Here is an 18,926-nt window from a genome sequence, read left to right on the forward strand (position 1 = left end):
TTTTTTATTAACGTGAAAATTTCTAGGCTTTAAAGCGAACGTGTAGGCTCCGTTTGTTGGCTAAATAATAAGATAATAATAGATGATTGCTCCATGTCTTAGGATTGATTAAGGAAAAGGTATGCTCGTGGCCCAATACGGCCCAGTAGCGGCCTAGCGTTGTGTTCAAACTCGAGAGTTTGGATGGAAGGGCCTGGGCCGCCTGGCACAAAAGGCGTAACGAATAGTTATCTTGGATTTGGGCCCATGTCCTTGATACTCCTCCTTTAATTTGTTACTTTACCTGTCTTTCAAAAAATATCTAAAAAAAAACATCATTGTCGTTCTACCATTCATCTTTACTTTAAATATTTATAAAAATAGATAAAATTACAAGATAAATCTCGATTTTGTTTAACGATTTCAATTAATAGATCTATTAATTAAAGTTTGAAGAAAATTTAATGGTATTATATAATTAAGAGAGGTCGGAGTATTTTCCTCTTCAGGTACGGTTGCTGCCAAATATAACAAACGTCGCCCTGCTTCCTCTTCATTACATCCGCAATTACGCATTAGCAATCAAAATATGTGATGCCCCTAAAGAGAGGAAGAAATCACAAGCCAGCTGGTGCTTTCTTTGTTTGGCTAGCTATAGCTGGTAACAGATGCTAATTTGTTGTAAGAAAAAAATATTGCTGCCTGAGTGTTGGCTGATACCGATTTGGTATGAGAGAAAAATACTGGTGGCTGGCTGACAAGCCAGCTGAACAGAGCGAATATTAGGGATGGCACCCGCGGATGCGGTGAAAGCCTATCCGCGACAGATCCGTGGGTGGAATTTTGCACCCGTACACCGCACGGGTTTCAAGCAGGTTTCTGTTGCCAACGAGTTTGGCAACATACATAATAAATGTGCGCAGATTCATCATTTTAAATAGTCAAATAGTGTATTTTTATAAGTAATAAGGGTAAGCTAACAAAAAAATCTATAAGTTCAAAGTAACAAATAATAATTTAGCATAGCAGCACTACCTCAAATCTACAATTAATCTACAATTAAGTGTTGCATCCACATATTTATATGCTTAACATTGCTAAATGGGTTGGGCCGACGCTATATGAGCTGGGATTTATAAGTATGGTATAGGTGCAGGTTCACCCACTGGTGAAATCCTAGATCCGAAACTGCGTCCGCATATTGCGAGTGCTGGTGCGGGTACACCCGTAGATCAAATTTGGAATCCGCACCCACACCTATCGGATCTAAAATCTGTAGGTAGCCGCATCCGGGAATGCAATTGACATATGTGACAGACCCGCCGAGTTAAAACGTACCTATCGGATCATTTGGCGCATTAGCTTAATTAAGTGTAACTTGACATGCTGTTTTCAACCCACAGGCCGACCGAAACACACCAGAAGTCTCCCACGAATGCGAGCGCAGAAGGTACCAGCACGATATAAACTTACAAAAATAGCAAATTATATTAAGACTTTTACAAAACAGTTTTAAATTTAAAATTTACAAATGAAAAGATAGCAGCGGAAAAGAATCTAACTTACAGACTATTTTTACTAGAGAATAAATAAAACAAACTAAATAAATTAAGAACTACCGAGACGTGAAGACAAGGCGCCACATCGAGGCCACCGATATGACACCTAGTTAGCTCCTAAACCTGAAATAGGGTAAACAACAAACCCTGAGCAACTAATACTCAACAAGACTTACTCGACCAGTGGGTATAACTTAGCCCACATATCTAGACATGCAAAGCATTTGGCTGGTGGTTATTTTGCAGAAAAAGCGAATAAAATAATTCCTTACTTTCATTATTTTACCCTCAGATTATATATGAATTAACTCTAATCTAATATTTGCAGGAATCAACTATAGCAAACATGGTGGTGCAATCCAAATATCTCAATGTGTTCAAGATTATACACACACACATACATAAACAACTTACATTCTAACATTTTACTACGATGCAGCAAAGAGATCAAGGCCCTCATATCCGCGAGACACGGCGAATCGATTCGATTTAACCTTGCAAGGTAGACCTAACCAACACGGCACGCGCATGCCCCATCGGACCACATGCACCAACGCTTCCCCTCCCCGCCTCGAACTACAGAACCACCCCACCTTCATATAGTCAGCCGAGCTCAACGTGAGACCACCAAAAGTAAATATATACATCTCGTTTCTCCGCGACTACTCGACTCGCCCTAAGGGGTGGTGATGCAGTTCTGTACTTTCAAAGCGAGGCAGTACTAGGCTTACCGGTTTCGACTACCTCCTACTCCCGGCATGCGGTTAGTACAGTTCAATCCCCGATCAGCACTGCCGACAACGACCGGTCCTTAATCGACACAGACGGGACTAAGACACACAGGAACCCTGTCCTGCTGCCATTCCTATGTATCCTCATCATTTCCCGTCCGGTCTCAATTCTCCATTTATTCCATATCAAATTCGACATCTCATGTACAGTAATATAATTATATCTCATATCTAGCGAGTAACCGAAAATTACTCGACTTCTAAACATCCTATATCTCGCGAGTGCAAGAGATCACTCGTCTTCTACCGGAAAACCATTAAGCATAGCACTTCCATCGTCATATACATACTAGTATAACTCAGGGAATCCTAGGGATCATGCAACTAGGGTTCCAAACAGTTCCTAAACTTAATGCACAAGTAATTAAAACATATATATGTGTCATAATTTGAAATAGTAAGATGTGCACCGGGGCTTGCCTTCGGGCTGCTGCTCGACACTGGGCTCAGCTGGGCCTTGGGCCGGGTGCTCACAATTCTCCTGTTGAACTTGCCCCCGCTGCTCCTGTGGCCCGGCGATTACCTCGTACACGGCTCCTTCGGCGGCGGTGTCTACACGTATGCATATAACATGAGAATGCATGCAGTATGATTTGCAACTTTGAAACAAACCTAACCCGTATACACGCACCACTATCCGAGACAACCGACGTCCAAAATTCTGCAAAACCCGGAATTCAATCCGGAATTTCCGGAGTATTTGGATTAATACCCGGAGTTTCCGGATTTGCTCGCAGTTCTACCCCCAAAACTGAAAACCCTTGCAGTGCAAAAACTAGCCCGCCAAAACTCAAGGTCCTGTTTGATACTACTTTAGGGATGCATATAGATGTGCTTGACCAAATGGAATCGATTAAAACCTCCTAACAAGATGGATGTGCCAAACCCTAGTTTAAATACCTTGGATGAGTCCTTTCTCCCGCAAGGAACTTGGAATCCACAGCACCCCAGGGAGGAGCACATGGAGTAGAAGGTCCTCCACGCCGATTGGAGGCTCCCGTGGCCTTGAGATCAAATTGAGAGAGGGTTTGAGCCCTAGGATTTGGGGGGGGAGAGTGAGAGCGTGAGGGAGAGAGCTGACGGGAGAGAGAGTGATATGGGCTGGTGAGTGAGAGAGAGGTTTAAAACGTTGGTGGGGCCTCGGTGACAAAAACACGCCCGGAGTATCCGGAATCAAACCCGGAGTATCCGGATTATTCCGGAATTTTCGGATTCACACCCGGAAGTTCCGGGTTCACGATGATTCCCAGAGATAAAACGTGTCGTCCTTGCCTATCAAACAAATCGCATTTGCCTGGTTTGACTCGCTTCTTGTGCCATCGTCTCCGCGCCGTCACTGGCCTTCGTCGAGCCGAGCTGCTGTTCAAACCCACAATCAGACTCCCCTGCCCACCGTGAGGAAAGCAGACCGTCGCCACCCACCGAATCGCCAAGGGCAAGACGGCAACAACGAACGAAGGTAAAGAGATGCTGGAGTGCAGCGTGATTGGAGTCACGCTCTCATGGATGCGAGCCTGCGCTTCTTCCTCCCCCTATTGAGCTGCACACCCCATCCCCAAATCACATTTTTCCTGTGGTGCGCAGGTTTGTGCCGACCGCAATAGAGGTCGCCTCTTCCTCCCCCTCGCCTTTCACCTCTCTACTCCAAGAAAGCATTCCGTAGCTGGTCTTCGTTGAGCTCAAGCCTCACGCCATTGCCCTCTCCGTATTCTGCCATGTCGCATATGTCGACATCAAATCCATTTTTTCCCTGCAGCGTCGGCGTCGGCGTCTTCAAGGGAAGCTGGATGACGGTTGGGATGCTCTCTCTCTCTCTCTACGGTTGGGATGCTCTCTCTCTCTCCCGGGCTGAGACATCTCTCTCTCTTTTAATACAAAATTAGTTCGGTTGATTTCCTATAAAGCCACACGGATCTTGCCCTTTTTGCCTTAGATGATTCTTTCCCCTTAGTGATTACTGTCTAATATACTATGAGTTTCTGTATGAACCTTGCTCCATTGCATCTGAGAACTTTAGTAGTGACCTGATAAGGTCTGTGCTGATTAATATCTGACATGCATTCTACATGCGCCTCTCTATTGAACAAATCTGAGAACATGAATGAACCTCTCTTTACAATGCATCAGACAACATGCTGAGTATTGGTGTCTATTCTGATTGCAATCTATAGCTTGCCAGTTGAGTGGTAAAGCATTGAGCTATTGCTTGGGTTTCCCATTGTGTCATGGTGAGAAATAATTTGCTTATTATACCTCTTTTTCACCTCTTTTTCCAAGTATTGTTTGAGCCTTTGTTCTCATGGTATTATTGCTATAATCAGTAGTTAATATTCATAGCTATCTGCGGAGTGTGGCTGCACTAGCCACTTTTATCAAATTCACTGACAGTAATTTTAAATTGCGCTTTGTTTGCTATCTTTTATCCATTTCTTCCGCTCCTAATTTAGCGGTACTTTTTCTTTTATTTGCAGGATCAGATCTGCCATTACAAATTATTTCAACTACAAACTGCAGAGTACTTTTGAACATTTGATTTCCCTTCTGGCATTACATCTAATTGCAATTACAAATAGGTGCCTATATTTCTGCATAACAAATAGAAATACAAAGTGCATTGCTGTATTTCTGAAGATATCAGTAAACTAGCAGAGAAAACTTTATTTCCAAATTGAAAGTATACATGATTAGGCTTACCAGTTTATTCATAGAGCAAAGTGCAACATGCTGGTGCATTTTTTATCCTAACTTGAAATACATGACCCATGTTCTGAGATATCCATGGTTACGTGTCTTTTGATTAGTGGATCAAATTGGCAACTGTGTCATAACATGTGATTGATGGGTTTTTTTTTCTAGATTGGTTTCTACTGCAATCAATTCTATGCTGTTAATAATCATAGAACTGTATTGTCATTTACATGCTTGGTTGATAAGTTGTGGTACACAACCTACCAAATAAAAATATTCTTAGAGTAGCAGTAATAGGGAGACATGGCATTCATAAGTTCTCCGAATAACATAGGTTTGCGGTTATATGGCATCACATATGCTGTAAAAGAATGAAATATAGATGTGTGATAGGACTGGACTCCAAAATTATGAGTATGGTCGATTGCAGTCAGGTTTCTGCCTCATTTCTCTTACAAGTTCCAAGGCATTTATTTGGCTTAGATCGATTGATATGGGCAATTGGGCATCCAGACATGAACATTGTTGACAGATTCGAACTTGAGTAAGGACAAAGTTAAAAGGTGAGCTCTCGGACAGATGTATTTATAAATAGATTGATGTGATGTATTTTATGACTAGCACCTACGTACTCATAGCAGCTATTATAGATGTATTTGATATATGAGTTTTTTCCCTGCATGCTCCTTACAGCTAAAAGTAGCAGTCATAGAAACAGATGTGTCCATCAAAATTGTCATATTACTCCCATAATTCCATCGGAAATCTCCAAGTATTTTTAGTCGGGGACCGCAATTGTCACAATTTTTTCTCTCTTTTTCTGTGTGTATGTAAAGTACAGTACATCATCATTTGGGTCTTTTCCTATATAAGTACATCATTATAACAAATATGTGGGATCCTTTGCTGTACATTGTTAGTCTCACAACCAAAAAGGTTGAGGCATAATTTCTGGCAGCATCTGACAAACTGCATGATTAGAATAAAGGAACTGGGTATTGAAAAGATCAACCAATTAGATACATACAGTGTCACACTGTTGGGGATCACCGTCTCGGACGTCGGAGGTTGCTCGAAATTGCAAGACGGGAGCCAAGTAAGCCGAAGGTTGCTGAAGCCCGAAGGTCGCTTCGCCGTCCGAAGGTCTACAGATGTGTCCGATGTGTCCGAAGGTTCCCAGAAGAAGCCGAAGGTCTCTACAGGTTACCGAAGGTTGCTGGAGGCCGACGGTCAATCCGCCACCCGAAGGTCTTCGGGAACTACCGAAGGTCCAAGGAAGCGTACGAAGGTCGGCCGCTGATCCGAAGGTTACCGAAGACCTTCAGGGTAGCGTCTCGATTACGAATCAGATAGGGTTGACAATTTGTATACTCCAATCTGACTGAAATGACATACGGCCCGTAATATTCGCAGGATATTCCGAGAAGGTAGGGACATTATAGTCATTATTTAACAAAGGTTGTGGGTATAAATACCCCCAACCAATCTGTACTGGACACGGGCTAATACGAGGCGACACTCTGCCTCTTTACTTTGCAAGTAATCTTCGTGTATTGATTGGGTGTATTGATTACTTTGCAAGTAATCTTCGTGTATTGATTGGGTGTATTGATTGGGTTGTAAAGAAGCCGAGAACCCAACAGGCGCCCCACCGTGGGGCTCGAACCCACAACCACAAGATTAAGAGCCTTGTGCTCTACTGACTGAGCTAGACACTTTATTCTCGTGGCGCGGTGTAGGGCGCCTTTCTTCCTAGTATCACATGTTCTAACAAAAAACGAGCTCACACGAATACTCCAGACTCCAGTAGCAGAGTACCATACATTGATACATGTGCAGTGCCACCCTTATCTTTTACTATGGTCATGTTTAATTTTCAAAAAAGTTTGCACAGTACCCGTCACATCTAATTTTCGGATACATGTATGAAGTATTAAATGTAGTTGAAAAAATAACTAATTATACAGTCTAACTGATTACCACGAGATGAATTTTTTAAACCTAATTAGTTCATAATTGAACATTATTTGTCAAGTAACAAAAAAAATGTGCTAATTCAAATTTTTTCACCAACTAAACACACCCTATCTTGAAAAAAAAGTGCAGTGCAGCCAAGCACTTTTTGCTCCGCAATTCCAACGCGAATTCCTTTCTGACCTTCTCCCCAAACGGGCAAAACATTATCCCGCCACCGCCACATCTTCCCCTGGGCCCAAACTTTTTGCTCGTGTTAATTTACCGCCACGAACGTGGCGCGTTCTGCGCCGTACGATGCTACAGAAGCCTATTTTTTGCACTTTCCCAAACCAAAACTACCCAGTCTGTCGTTAACGAGTTTAATCCCCTTCCAACTGCTGCTAATTACCGCTGCGTGCCTCCGATCGAATCGACCCGAACCTCAATTCCCTTCCCGTCCCGAAATTCTCCGATCCCGAACCCAATCGCAGCGGAAACCTTCCTCCCCCCGCAATCCACACCGGACGGGCGCCGACGTCGCGGCTCCAATGGCGGCCGCCGCCATCTCCCACCTCCGCCGCGGCGCGCAGCGCCACGCGCTGCTATGCCTATCGCTCTCGCGCCGCCGCTTCTCCTCCTCCGCGGCGTCCCCGCTCGCCGCGGCCGCGCGCCGGCTCCTCTCCACGACGGTGGACGCCGGCACGTCCTCGTCTGGGGAGCACTACAAGCCGCCGCCCTTCGACCCCTTCCGCGCCGCCACCCTCTCGCCCTCGGCGCCGCCGCTGGAGTCGCCCCGGATCGAGGATGAGCCGCCCAGCAGCCCGCCGCCGCCTGAGGAGGCGGTCGCTTCCGAGGCTGCGCACGAGCAGGCGACGCTGGCGTGCCAGGAGGTGGAGCTCGAGGGACTCAAGGCGGGGGTGGAGGCGGTGAAGAGCAGGGAGGAGTCGCCGGAGGAGAAGGAGGCGTGGTGGTTGCTCGGCCGCGCGGTCGTCAACTACTGCGGCAGCGCCGTGGGGACTCTGGCCGCGAACGACCCGTCCACCAGCCAGATGCTCAATTACGATCAGGTGTTCATCAGAGACTTCGTACCGTCGGCAATCGCCTTCTTTCTCAAGGGGGAAAGCGAAATTGTGAAGAACTTCCTGCTCCACACCTTGCAGCTCCAGGTGAGTCGTGCGAAACCCCGGAATGATTTGCTGGAGACCTAGAGTAATGCGCGGTACTTCATTCCTGGTATAGCGGTCTGCTGTGCATTTTCAATCGAAATGTAGTTTTTGGTGAAGTTATTGGTGTCCAATTGTCCAGTATTATTTGTAGAAATAACCAAATTAATCTGAAACTTTTAGTCTCTAGAGAAAACAATGATTCATTATAGTCGTATGCTCTCTTGGATTCAGACCCTCTACGTTCAAATTGAATAGTTGAATACACTGGAGTATATTGACTTTGTGTGGTTAGTGGTTAGGTAGGTGAGAAGTTTTCTGTGCTGTAATTCCCACCAGTATATAGTCCCACAATATTGCAGAATGCTGAAATATTGTTTCAGTTGAAAGGGGGCATGAATCCCTCATGGTGGCCTTTCCAGCGGCTGCCAAGAGGTTTCAAATGTTCGAGGCTAGATTACAGAAAGAGTAAAATGCATGGGAGGTCCATAAACTTGTAAGGGTGTGTCATATAGGTCCATTAACTCCGAAAGTGCATTTTTGGGTCCCTAAACTTTTTAAGTCGTTCACCGCAGGTCCATACCCCTCCACGTGAGCATGTATCGATGACATGGCGTGCTGACTGGGCATCTTTATCTCTCGTGCATCTCTCCTTCCTCTCTCCACCCCTTCTCTCTCTCCCACCCATCCTCTCTCCTTGCGCCGACGGCTCCCACCCTCCCTCTCTCCCTACGCCGGCGCCACTCGTCCCGCGCCCCGCCACCAGCTTGCTGCTGTGCTCCGCCTTCGCCCTCGCCGCCGCTGCGCCCCGCCTTCGCACTCGCCGCCGCGCCCCGCCACCGCACTCGCCGTGGCACCCCGCACCCATCCTCGCCGCCGTGCCCGGGCTCCGGGCTCGCCGCGGCGCCCCGCCACCATCCTCGCCGCCGCGCCCGGCCTTCGCGCTCGCTGCGGCACCCCTCCACCACCCTTGCCGCGGCGCCCTGCCACCGTCCTTGCCGCGACGCCTGCCATGGTGTGCGGCGGCGCGCGGCTTCCGCCGGCAACAAGGCCAGCCGGCGGCGGGGCAAGGCGGCACGGCGACCAGCAAGAGGACGCGGTCTCGGTGCGCACGGCGACGCGGCCTAGGGAAGCACGGGCTGGGCCCGCGGCGTGCGGCGGCGGCCACGAGCGGCGGCGCACGGTGGCACAACCGTTCCCGGCGATGCAGCATGGGAACGGGCCGGGGAAGGGGGTGTGGAGCTGGAGGAGCTCACCTTGGATCCATTCTTGCTATCAGTTGGGGTGGAGGATGGCCGGAAGGGGGACGTCGATGGTGGGGGCGGAGCTCTGGGCAGCCTCTAATGGCGGCCGGCGGGGAAAAGTTCGATTCGGGCCTGGGGAAGCTCGAGCGAGGCTCGCGGAGTGAGGGAGGAGGTTCTGGTGGGGGTGGCGCAGCTACCCACCAAAGGAATCAAACCGCTGCGGTCGGGGATGGCCGGAGCGGGCGATTTCAGCATCTCTGCTCGAGCTCTGGCACCCGTGTCTGGAGGAAGAAGAAAGAGTGGCGCCTAGTTAGCGTGCCACATCAGCGCTAGCTGCCCACATGGATGCGTATGGACCTGCGGTGAACGACTTAAAAAGTATAGGGACCCAGAAATGCACTTTCGGAGTTGATGGACCTATATGACACACCTTTACAAGTTTATGGACCTCCGATGCATTTTACTCTTACAGAAAGTACAGCATGCCTGCACTCTGTTGCTAGGATTGCTGCACACGAATTTTTACTTTAGATCCATACAGTTACGAGGGATTTAAATGTCCTATACTTTTGCATTTGTTACTAATGTATGTGTAATATACGTGTTTTTACCAAGCTGAAGTAGGGCTCTTGCTATGGCAATCCTCTCCATTTATAACATATGCCTCCATTATATGATCTTATTGTTACTGTTGCTTTAATATCAATTTTTCCCTCTGAATTTGGTTCAACAGCTGTCCATGATTCTTTTGGACTAAGTTAATTTGAACCAACTATTTTAATTTTCTATATATCTTTTTTATTTATTTATTCATTGAATTATTAACATCGCCCTGTATCACTATTCTTCCCATCGTGCTCAGGTGTGGAGTTTGTGTGAACAGTTAAACTAATTTATATGGCACATTTTTAGTGATATCTTCATATATTAGACCCCCTTAGGTCTTTTGGCATTAGTTATGAACTTCAATTTTGTTTCCATATGCAATGCATAGGAAAGATTACAGTGCTAACTGAAAAAATAAGAAGTTTTCAAAGTAGTCCACATACTATCATCTAGAAAAGCATTATTAAGTTAGTTGGCATGATGGACCTACCGTAAGTGAAGGGCACAGGAAGATTATATTACCAGTTTAATGTTCAGTCTTGTCATCTTTGACTTTGAGGTTTCTGTTTCATTCAATTAGCTAAGTTATTTCCTCCATGATCTGATCATTAGAATATCACAGTGAAAAACCAACATGATAATATGTCAGCATTTTAGCTAATGAATATTGATGCCTGTTGATTATCTAGAATTATGCGTGGATGCCAGGAAGAATAGTTAAAGTGATCAAGGAAAGATATTAGAGAAAGAAGGGAGTCTCCGCGATATAGTTGGTTTTTACTAAGATTATCGTTGATAGAGAGATGTGACCATTGATATGTTCTCAATTTGTTCGCCTAAACAGCCTAAACGGCCGTCTAAACGGAAATTAAACGGTAAACGTAGCGTATCTGTTTTGCTTGGGCTCTAAACGGTCGGCTAAACGGTGAACGGTCAAAAACGAGAAAAAACGGTCTAAACTGGCTACACGGAACGGTCTAAAACGGGTCTGGACGGCCTAAACGGGTTGTTTAGGCATTAGAACATGCATAAACTTGATTGTTTTACATATATATACATATATACTTAATTCATCATCTGCATAAATGTGTATATTTTATATACATTAATATGTATACTTGAACTTTTACATGCATAAATATATATATTTGTTTACTTAAATGCATAAATATGTATTATATTAGAATATTTTATTATTTTACCTACACAAATATGTGATCTTGTTTAAATATTGGATTTTTTAATGCTTAAATATGTATATTTTAGTGATATAGTACAAAACCGTTTAGACCGTTTAACTCCATTTAAACGCCGTCTAAACCGTCTAAACGGTAAACAAAGGGTGACCGATTGTTTAACATTTAGAGTCTAGGATAACTAATGAGATATATACGATAAATGTTTTCTCATCATATGAAGTCTTTCGTCAGTTTGGTCCCTCATCCTCCCAAGAAGTGTGCATGGGATTAAAAACCCCGTAAAGTAATACAGTATATAAGCAATACAGAGATATATGCACTCCTTTGCTTGATCGACTCAGCATTCTGATAACTCATCACCCCAATTCTGATCCCTTTTAGATTACCCAACCTACCAATGAAGCAACATGCCCAGCCTCTGATGCCATGTACCCATCAACTTGTTGAGTACTTTAGTATTTGCATTAGCTGCATCCTATTATTTCAACTAGTAGATTGTCTACATGACTAGTAGATTGTCTTATTGTTTACTAGATGACTGGTCCAACTAGGTGGCTTTCTATTATATCATGATGCTCTTTGTTGTACAATATGTAATTTGCCCGCATTCAATTTGTACATCCTCTGTTTCAAAATAATTATTGCATTTGCCCTAATTTCATTTCACAAAAATACTTGATACTTTATGATTCCCAAAGCATACCTGCTGACTGGGTCATCTAGATAACTTTTGCCTTTTTATGTGTGCTTCAGATATCATTGAGTGGTATTTTGGTCAATTTTTTATCCAAAATCTGTATGCTTTGTTGTGCATGTTTTGTCAGAACTGTCTATTTTTTGAAAACGGAGGGTGCAATTTGAATTTTTCTGCTGGAATGTTTAACTTAACCCACTCCAAAATCCTATCTTCACTGATCCTCCAGCATTGTGGTGCTTTTCTGGTTAGTTATTTGGGTAGCTCGAGATGCTGCATTAAACATGTTTCTTGACTTCTTGATATCATACTACTAGCTATTGGATGTTTTAACTCACTCTTAAGTCAGAATATGCACTTAGTGTTTGGAAGGAAATGTAATGGTTTTCTTTTCTTTTATTGACCAGAGTTGGGAGAAGACCATGGATTGCTATAGCCCTGGTCAGGGGTTGATGCCTGCAAGTTTCAAAGTTAGATCCGTGCCTTTAGATGGAAATAGTGAAGCATTTGAGGAGGTTCTTGACCCTGATTTTGGAGAGTCAGCCATTGGGCGTGTAGCGCCAGTTGACTCTGGTGAGTATTTCTATGGGGTCACATTATAGTCCTGAAGATTAGTTTTTTTATTCACCTTTTCCTTAATATCAAGCTCTCTGTTTCTAAGGTCTTTGGTGGATAATCCTGTTGAGGGCATATGGCAAAATTACTGGAGACTATGCTCTACAAGAAAGGGTTGATGTGCAAACAGGCATCAGGCTAATACTGAATTTGTGCTTGTCTGATGGATTTGACATGTTTCCTACATTGCTAGTAACTGATGGATCGTGTATGATTGATCGGCGGATGGGAATCCACGGGCATCCTCTTGAGATCCAGGCAAGCTTGTTAACGCTTGTTCTTAACATTATCTGATATATTAGGTACCATTTGTATAATGTTGTGGTTAGCCACGGCTGTGAGGACAAATCCATGCTCTCTAGTCAGTTCATTGTTCGTCAATTCATGTTTGAGCTACCATATGTTAAAGTAATTTTTGCATGATAATGTTGTTCAGAGTTCAGACCTAGATGTTTTTTCTATGCAGTCCCTATTCAGTTACCTAGATGTTTTTTCTATGCAGTCCCTATTCAGTTTGACTTTGTTGATTGGTGTTTGAATTACGTAATTTTAGGTAGTAAATTTGACTTTGTTGACTGTAATTTGCTATCTAGCCCCTAGTCAGACAAGACCTTGGAATTTGTTTGAAGTTTGCGTATATGGGGTTTCATAGTAGATAAAATCAGTATATATGAAAAGAATTGTCATCAGGCATCTTACGGGGACTACTTTACAGGCTCTGTTCTATTCTGCTTTGCGCTGTGCTCGAGAAATGATCGGTGTAAATGATGGATCAAAGAACTTGATCCGTGCTATTAACAATAGGCTCAGTGCTCTGTCATTTCACATCAGAGAGTATTATTGGGTTGATATGAAGAAGATAAACGAGATTTATCGCTACAAGACTGAGGAGTACTCCCATGATGCTATCAACAAGTTCAACATCTACCCAGAGCAGATTCCTTCTTGGCTTGCAGACTGGATTCCTGTGAGAGGTGGTTACCTTATAGGCAATCTGCAGCCAGCTCACATGGATTTTAGGTTTTTCTCTCTTGGGAATCTCTGGGCGATTGTCTCATCTCTTGCTACCCAAAGGCAAGCAGAGGGTATTCTGAATCTCATTGAAGCCAAATGGGATGACATAGTGGCCAATATGCCTCTCAAAATATGCTACCCTGCACTAGAGTACGAGGAATGGCGTATCATCACCGGCAGTGATCCCAAAAACACGTGAGCAACTGAACTTTTTCTTGTCTTTCAGTTTTCTTCTGTATTTTCAGATGTTTCATGGGGATATAAAAAATTCAACACGATAAATAATGATTTGGAAATTCAGCAGATCGTGACATGTGTCTCGCGAGATCACGAAATTTGGTCAAGGAACACATCATTTTCTCTCTTAAGCCCTGTGATGTGAAACTTTCACCAAAAGCATTGTCCTGAGGCATTAACCAAGCTGTATTGCATTGCCTTTATTTGCAGGCCCTGGTCGTATCATAATGGTGGATCTTGGCCTACATTGTTATGGCAGGTACACTTAAGCTACGCCCCATGTTTTGGAACTTATCATGCCTATCTTTGATGCTTCCTTAACTTTTCTTAGATTGATGTTTACTAATTTCTCTTCGCTGTTCAGTTCACCCTAGCTTGTATCAAGATGGGTAGGCGTGACTTAGCACGGAAGGCAGTTGAAGTGGCAGAAAAGAGGCTCTCAGATGACAAGTGGCCGGAGTATTATGACACCAGGACAGGAAGATTTATTGGGAAACAATCCCGGCTATATCAGACTTGGACCATTGCTGGTTATCTTAGCTCCAAAATGTTGTTGGACTGTCCCGAGATGGCATCCATACTAATATGTGATGAAGACTTCGAGCTGCTGGAAGGTTGTGCTTGCAGTCTGAACAAGAGTGCTCGCACCAAATGCTCACGTCGTGCGGCCAAGTCACAGGTCCTTGTGTAGTTCCATGCCTGGTCTTCACCCCATGAACTGCACGGCTCCTTCAACTTTGTTGAATTGTTTGTCACAGAAGTTGGCACTAGTTAGTAGTTACTTCAGCAGGAGGATGACCACAGACCACCTATGCCGGTTATTTTGGCGAGTTTGTGGTTGATCCACTCATTCAAGAAGAGTATACATTGTTGTGTGTACATTTTACTTAATCGATCTTATGTATTCTACCAGTCAACTCAAGTTGATTGGTTGTTTTTTTTGTAAGCAGACAGCATGTAAATATCACCAGCTGTTACAAATGTACCATGAGAAATACACAGAGATTTCTTAACTGTTCCTGGTCGTTCGCCGAGTCTTTCGTATTTCAGGTTCAGTTAAGAGGACTGAACCTGGGTACGTGACAGGGTGCAAGACATGCTTTGTAGACGACTGCGTCGAGCAAGGTCTAGCAGCAAACAGTGATCATGACTAGTGAGCCAAACTGTCAATATCAGGTCTCTTCATGGTCAGCTCATGTGTGCTTCATGTATCGCTGAGCAGTCAAGGTTTGAAATTGATTTTTGCACTGATGCACCACCCTCTTCAACACTGCCGATTGGTCCATGCATGCACCCTCTGGCGCCTGTAAGAACAGGTGAAATTTCATCTCTCCAGTTTTCTAATTTCTGCTGTGACTTTAGTCTGAACGTAATGGTTAGAATTTCTGCTCTGTTGCACATATATGGAGCATTTAACTTCTGCGAGAACTGACTTGACCATGGTGACCACTGGGTCTGCCTGGCCACTTTTTAATGCGCTTCAGTTGCACAGTTTTACTTATTGTGTAGGTGTTTTGTTACTGTTTGTTGATCAGAAGTTCAGAACACAATCATGTTCCTTTTGCCTACTAGTGATAGGGTTTTCACTGCCCCGTCTTTCAACATGCAGTGGGCGGCACAGATGCTGCCCTGCTTCTCTACCCTGCCGCTTTGCGTCTTGTAAACATCACTGGTAGGATGCAGGCACAGGCAGGCCGTCCCCTGGAACTGCGAGGTCTCCCAGGCCACGCAGCACGAATGAGATCCAGGAGAGAATAGAGATCTAGCTTGACAAGTGGTTATTTTGGTTGAATGACAACAGCTCTAGGAGCTGCAATTTTTATGGTGCAACTTTTATTATTATAAGCTAGTACCCATTAATGGTCATTTCATGATGTGTCACTGCCCTGTCCTGCAGAGTTTAGGTAAATACGGTGGTCCAGATCTGACGAGCTTTCAAGAAAATCTGATGGACATAAGAGTTCTTCCTCAACAAAAACAAAATAGACAGTTCAAATTCCTTAGGAAGCTGCACCTTGGGCTGGTAAAAAATAATTCTTGCTGTCTGCAAGCTGCTATTGCTATAGAAATGCCGATGCACACAAGGTTACTGAATGAGCTACAGATCAAAGTGAAAACTCCTAATAGCTGGCTGGGCAAGCTAAATCTTTTTTCTTTTCGAAAGAGAACTAGTAGATATTTTTCTTCTAGTGTTATACTGAAGGAAAGAAACTACTGGTCTCCAGGATGCATCAAAGTTGCCTGCTTGAAAATGACAGACTTATCAGTCAGGTAAATAATCAGTCTTGAATTGACATGCACATTTCGAATTTGTTGGGATTCTTGTACTCCAGTCCAAGCAATTCATACTGTGTACCGACCTTATTGATTTCTACTGACAGGAGAGGCTACCGCTCCTACCCATCCTCTGGAATAACCGGTGTGGCAAGGAAAGTTTCTCTTTTCAAGGAAGATGCAAATAGATATGGAGCCATTAACTCGAGCCGCTCGAATGCATGCATGCGCGCATTTAGATTTCGACTAGTCGGGTTGCTGCAGCACAGTCTTGCATGCTTCATCAATGCCCTGTGCTGTTCTGAGCTGAGACGCCCTGTTGGGCAAAGGTATGCTATTTCTCTTTGCTGCTTCTGTTCTCGCTACTGTTTCTGGACATGGCATGGATTCCTTCCTGCCCATCTATTGTTTGGGCAGCACAGGGGCCGTTTCGCTTCACTATTTGGAATTGAATCCATTTTGTCTGCTCACCACTAACTTCTGAGCTTTTTTTTTTAAAAAAAAAACTGACCGAGTCTTTGCAAGCAAGCACGCGTGCCAGCCGTGAGACGGTGCTGAGGCACGCACAATGCAGTTGCTGCTGCATCTTAAAATTCTGCATCCTGTAGAGAGATATAGAGAGGGGAGCATTTAAGGACAAAACTATACCCTTGTGTGAACTGTGAAGCAGTTATCCAATTGTGACCGGGCATATATATAGGGGTATTTCTTTTCTTTTCTTTTCTCTTCCTCAAGAGGGGACAGATGGAGGTGGTGGGCGCCTCATAAATGTCCATCTCAAAAGCATTGCGAATCGTGAAATTGTACAATGGGAAATACAAAAATTAGAAAAGTTTCCTGGGTGTCACATCGGTTTCTCATTCTTGAAGGGAAATTTGTATGATGGACACTGTGAAAGTGTGGATTTGTGTGCAGCACACTACGAAAACGGATTTTATTCCTAGCACACTGTGAAAGCTCCATTTGGTCCGTAACACACACCGCAGAGTATAATATTTACTTTCAGCTGAGCTGTGGTGTAAATAGACTACTTTGCCCTCATATCCACCCATCATCTTCTTCCTTACCCACTCTCCTGTCGACCCTTCTCTCTGCTAGGTAGCGGCGTAGTGCGACCTGAGGCCGAGACCCGTCCTGTTCGCGGCAGCCCTTGCGGATGACGGCGTGTAGCGGTGCAGGATCAAGCATAGCAGACGATGACGTCGAGGAGCTCAAAAAGATACCCCGACCTGGGCTAGCTTCAGCTTTAGCTCGATGAGATTAACATGCCGATCAACTGCACCTGACGTCGGCGCCGGCCGGCGTCGCTACGGCGTCACGGCATGGAGCGGTGTAGAAGCCTCACGAGACGACGACTTCGAGGAGCTCAAGTGCTGCGCAGACCTGGGCTTTGGCCTCAGCTCGACGAGATCTGCATGTCACTCCTCCGCGATGTCAGGCACCAGGCTAACCTGCACTCGACGTCGGAGCTGTTAAGCAACGCATATACATGTGAGTATGAGGGTAAATTGGAACTTTTACACAACATCTAAGTTGAAAATTATTATTTTACTTGGTGAGGTGTGTTCCAGACTAAAGTGTACATTCATGGTGTGTTGAAAACAAAATCAAGTTTCACGGTGTGTTCCACACAAAACCATCTTTTCATGGTGTGCTATGGACAAAATTCCCTTCTTAGAACTGTTGCTCTTTCAATCCATCCTAGCAATACAAGTATACAACGGATGCAGAACCCTTGATCCTTGCATGATAGAGTAGCATATGTTCTAAAACCGTGCCATGCCCCTTAGTTTTGTTCTCTCTTTTTTCGTTTATTTGAAACTAGACGTACAGCCCGCGCATTTGCGCGGCTAGTATTGAAAATTCAAAAAATCGCATATCGTTGTATCTTTACTTAAAGGTTATAGAATTTTTACCATGCATCACCCTCTTAAAGATTATAGTATTTTTTTTACCAAACATCACCTTGTTCATCATCGTAAATTATGTCTTATATTATTGTTAAAACAATTCAAATATGATCTACCTGTAATAATAATTTGATTTGTTGAGCTTTAATAATATTATGCATATAATTATTCTTATTTTTATTTTATTTTGATTGATTGTTGTTAGCTTTAATTTTTATTAATAGTATATATTTGTAACTGATACATAGCTAATTGATATTTTATATTTAATTTTTTATAATGACATTGGTGAGTGATTTTTAATTAGACACATGGGTATTTTAGGTTAATTTTTATCATAATGGCAGTGGTGGGTAATTTTTATTTTTCTATTTTTTTCGATTAACATGAAAATTTCTAGGCCTTGAGAGCGAACATGGAAGCTCAGTTTGTTGGCCAAATAATAAAATAATAGATTATCTATACTTGCTGTAGAGTTCTGCAATGCCCTCACGGTCCACGGATATATCCATTTTAAGTTTCTGCAGTTTACTGATTCTCTTTCTGTCAATCAACCTATCCAAATTCACCTCCAGAGGAAGTATAAGGACATTTGATGCATCGGTTGAATTCGTATTCGGGCCTTAACAATTCCTGAAGCGACCATTCACTGAAAGACCAGTGACTTCGATGATGAAGATGAGGAACGTGGGGAGCATTCTATCCTAGTTTCTTCACATGGTGACTAGGAAAAACCTCTTTTATACCTCGACAATAGCATGTGTGTCCACACTAGATCTGGTGCGCCGCTAGTTACGCATCAATGGAGCCCCCCTGCCCCTTTTGTCTTGTCGCGTTTGTTGTGTGCACAAGAAACGCCTTTCCTTTCTTTTTGTTTCCCTCTCCATTCTTTTTACCAAACTGCTGCCTGAATTCTGGTCTGGACAGGGCTTGGTGGTTTCCACAAAGGAAAGCGAGGTCTAAGGCAATGATATTCCCGTATAGCTAGCCTTTGAGC

General features: G+C 44.0%; 1 protein-coding gene across 1 annotated transcript; it reads left to right on the forward strand.

Annotated features, from left to right (window-relative positions):
- The first annotated feature begins 7,348 nt into the window (after positions 1-7,348).
- LOC120690286 (neutral/alkaline invertase 1, mitochondrial-like) lies at positions 7,349-14,742 on the forward strand. Its single transcript, XM_039972885.1, has 6 exons — positions 7,349-8,139; positions 12,287-12,452; positions 12,541-12,752; positions 13,210-13,703; positions 13,956-14,004; positions 14,110-14,742. Exons 1-6 carry the CDS (start codon positions 7,522-7,524, stop codon positions 14,434-14,436), a joined length of 1,866 nt encoding a protein of 621 aa, XP_039828819.1. The 5' UTR covers positions 7,349-7,521; the 3' UTR covers positions 14,437-14,742.
- The last annotated feature ends 4,184 nt before the right edge of the window (positions 14,743-18,926 follow it).

Source organism: Panicum virgatum, chromosome 9N (assembly GCF_016808335.1).
Source record: "Panicum virgatum strain AP13 chromosome 9N, P.virgatum_v5, whole genome shotgun sequence".
NCBI lineage: Eukaryota > Viridiplantae > Streptophyta > Magnoliopsida > Poales > Poaceae > Panicum > Panicum virgatum.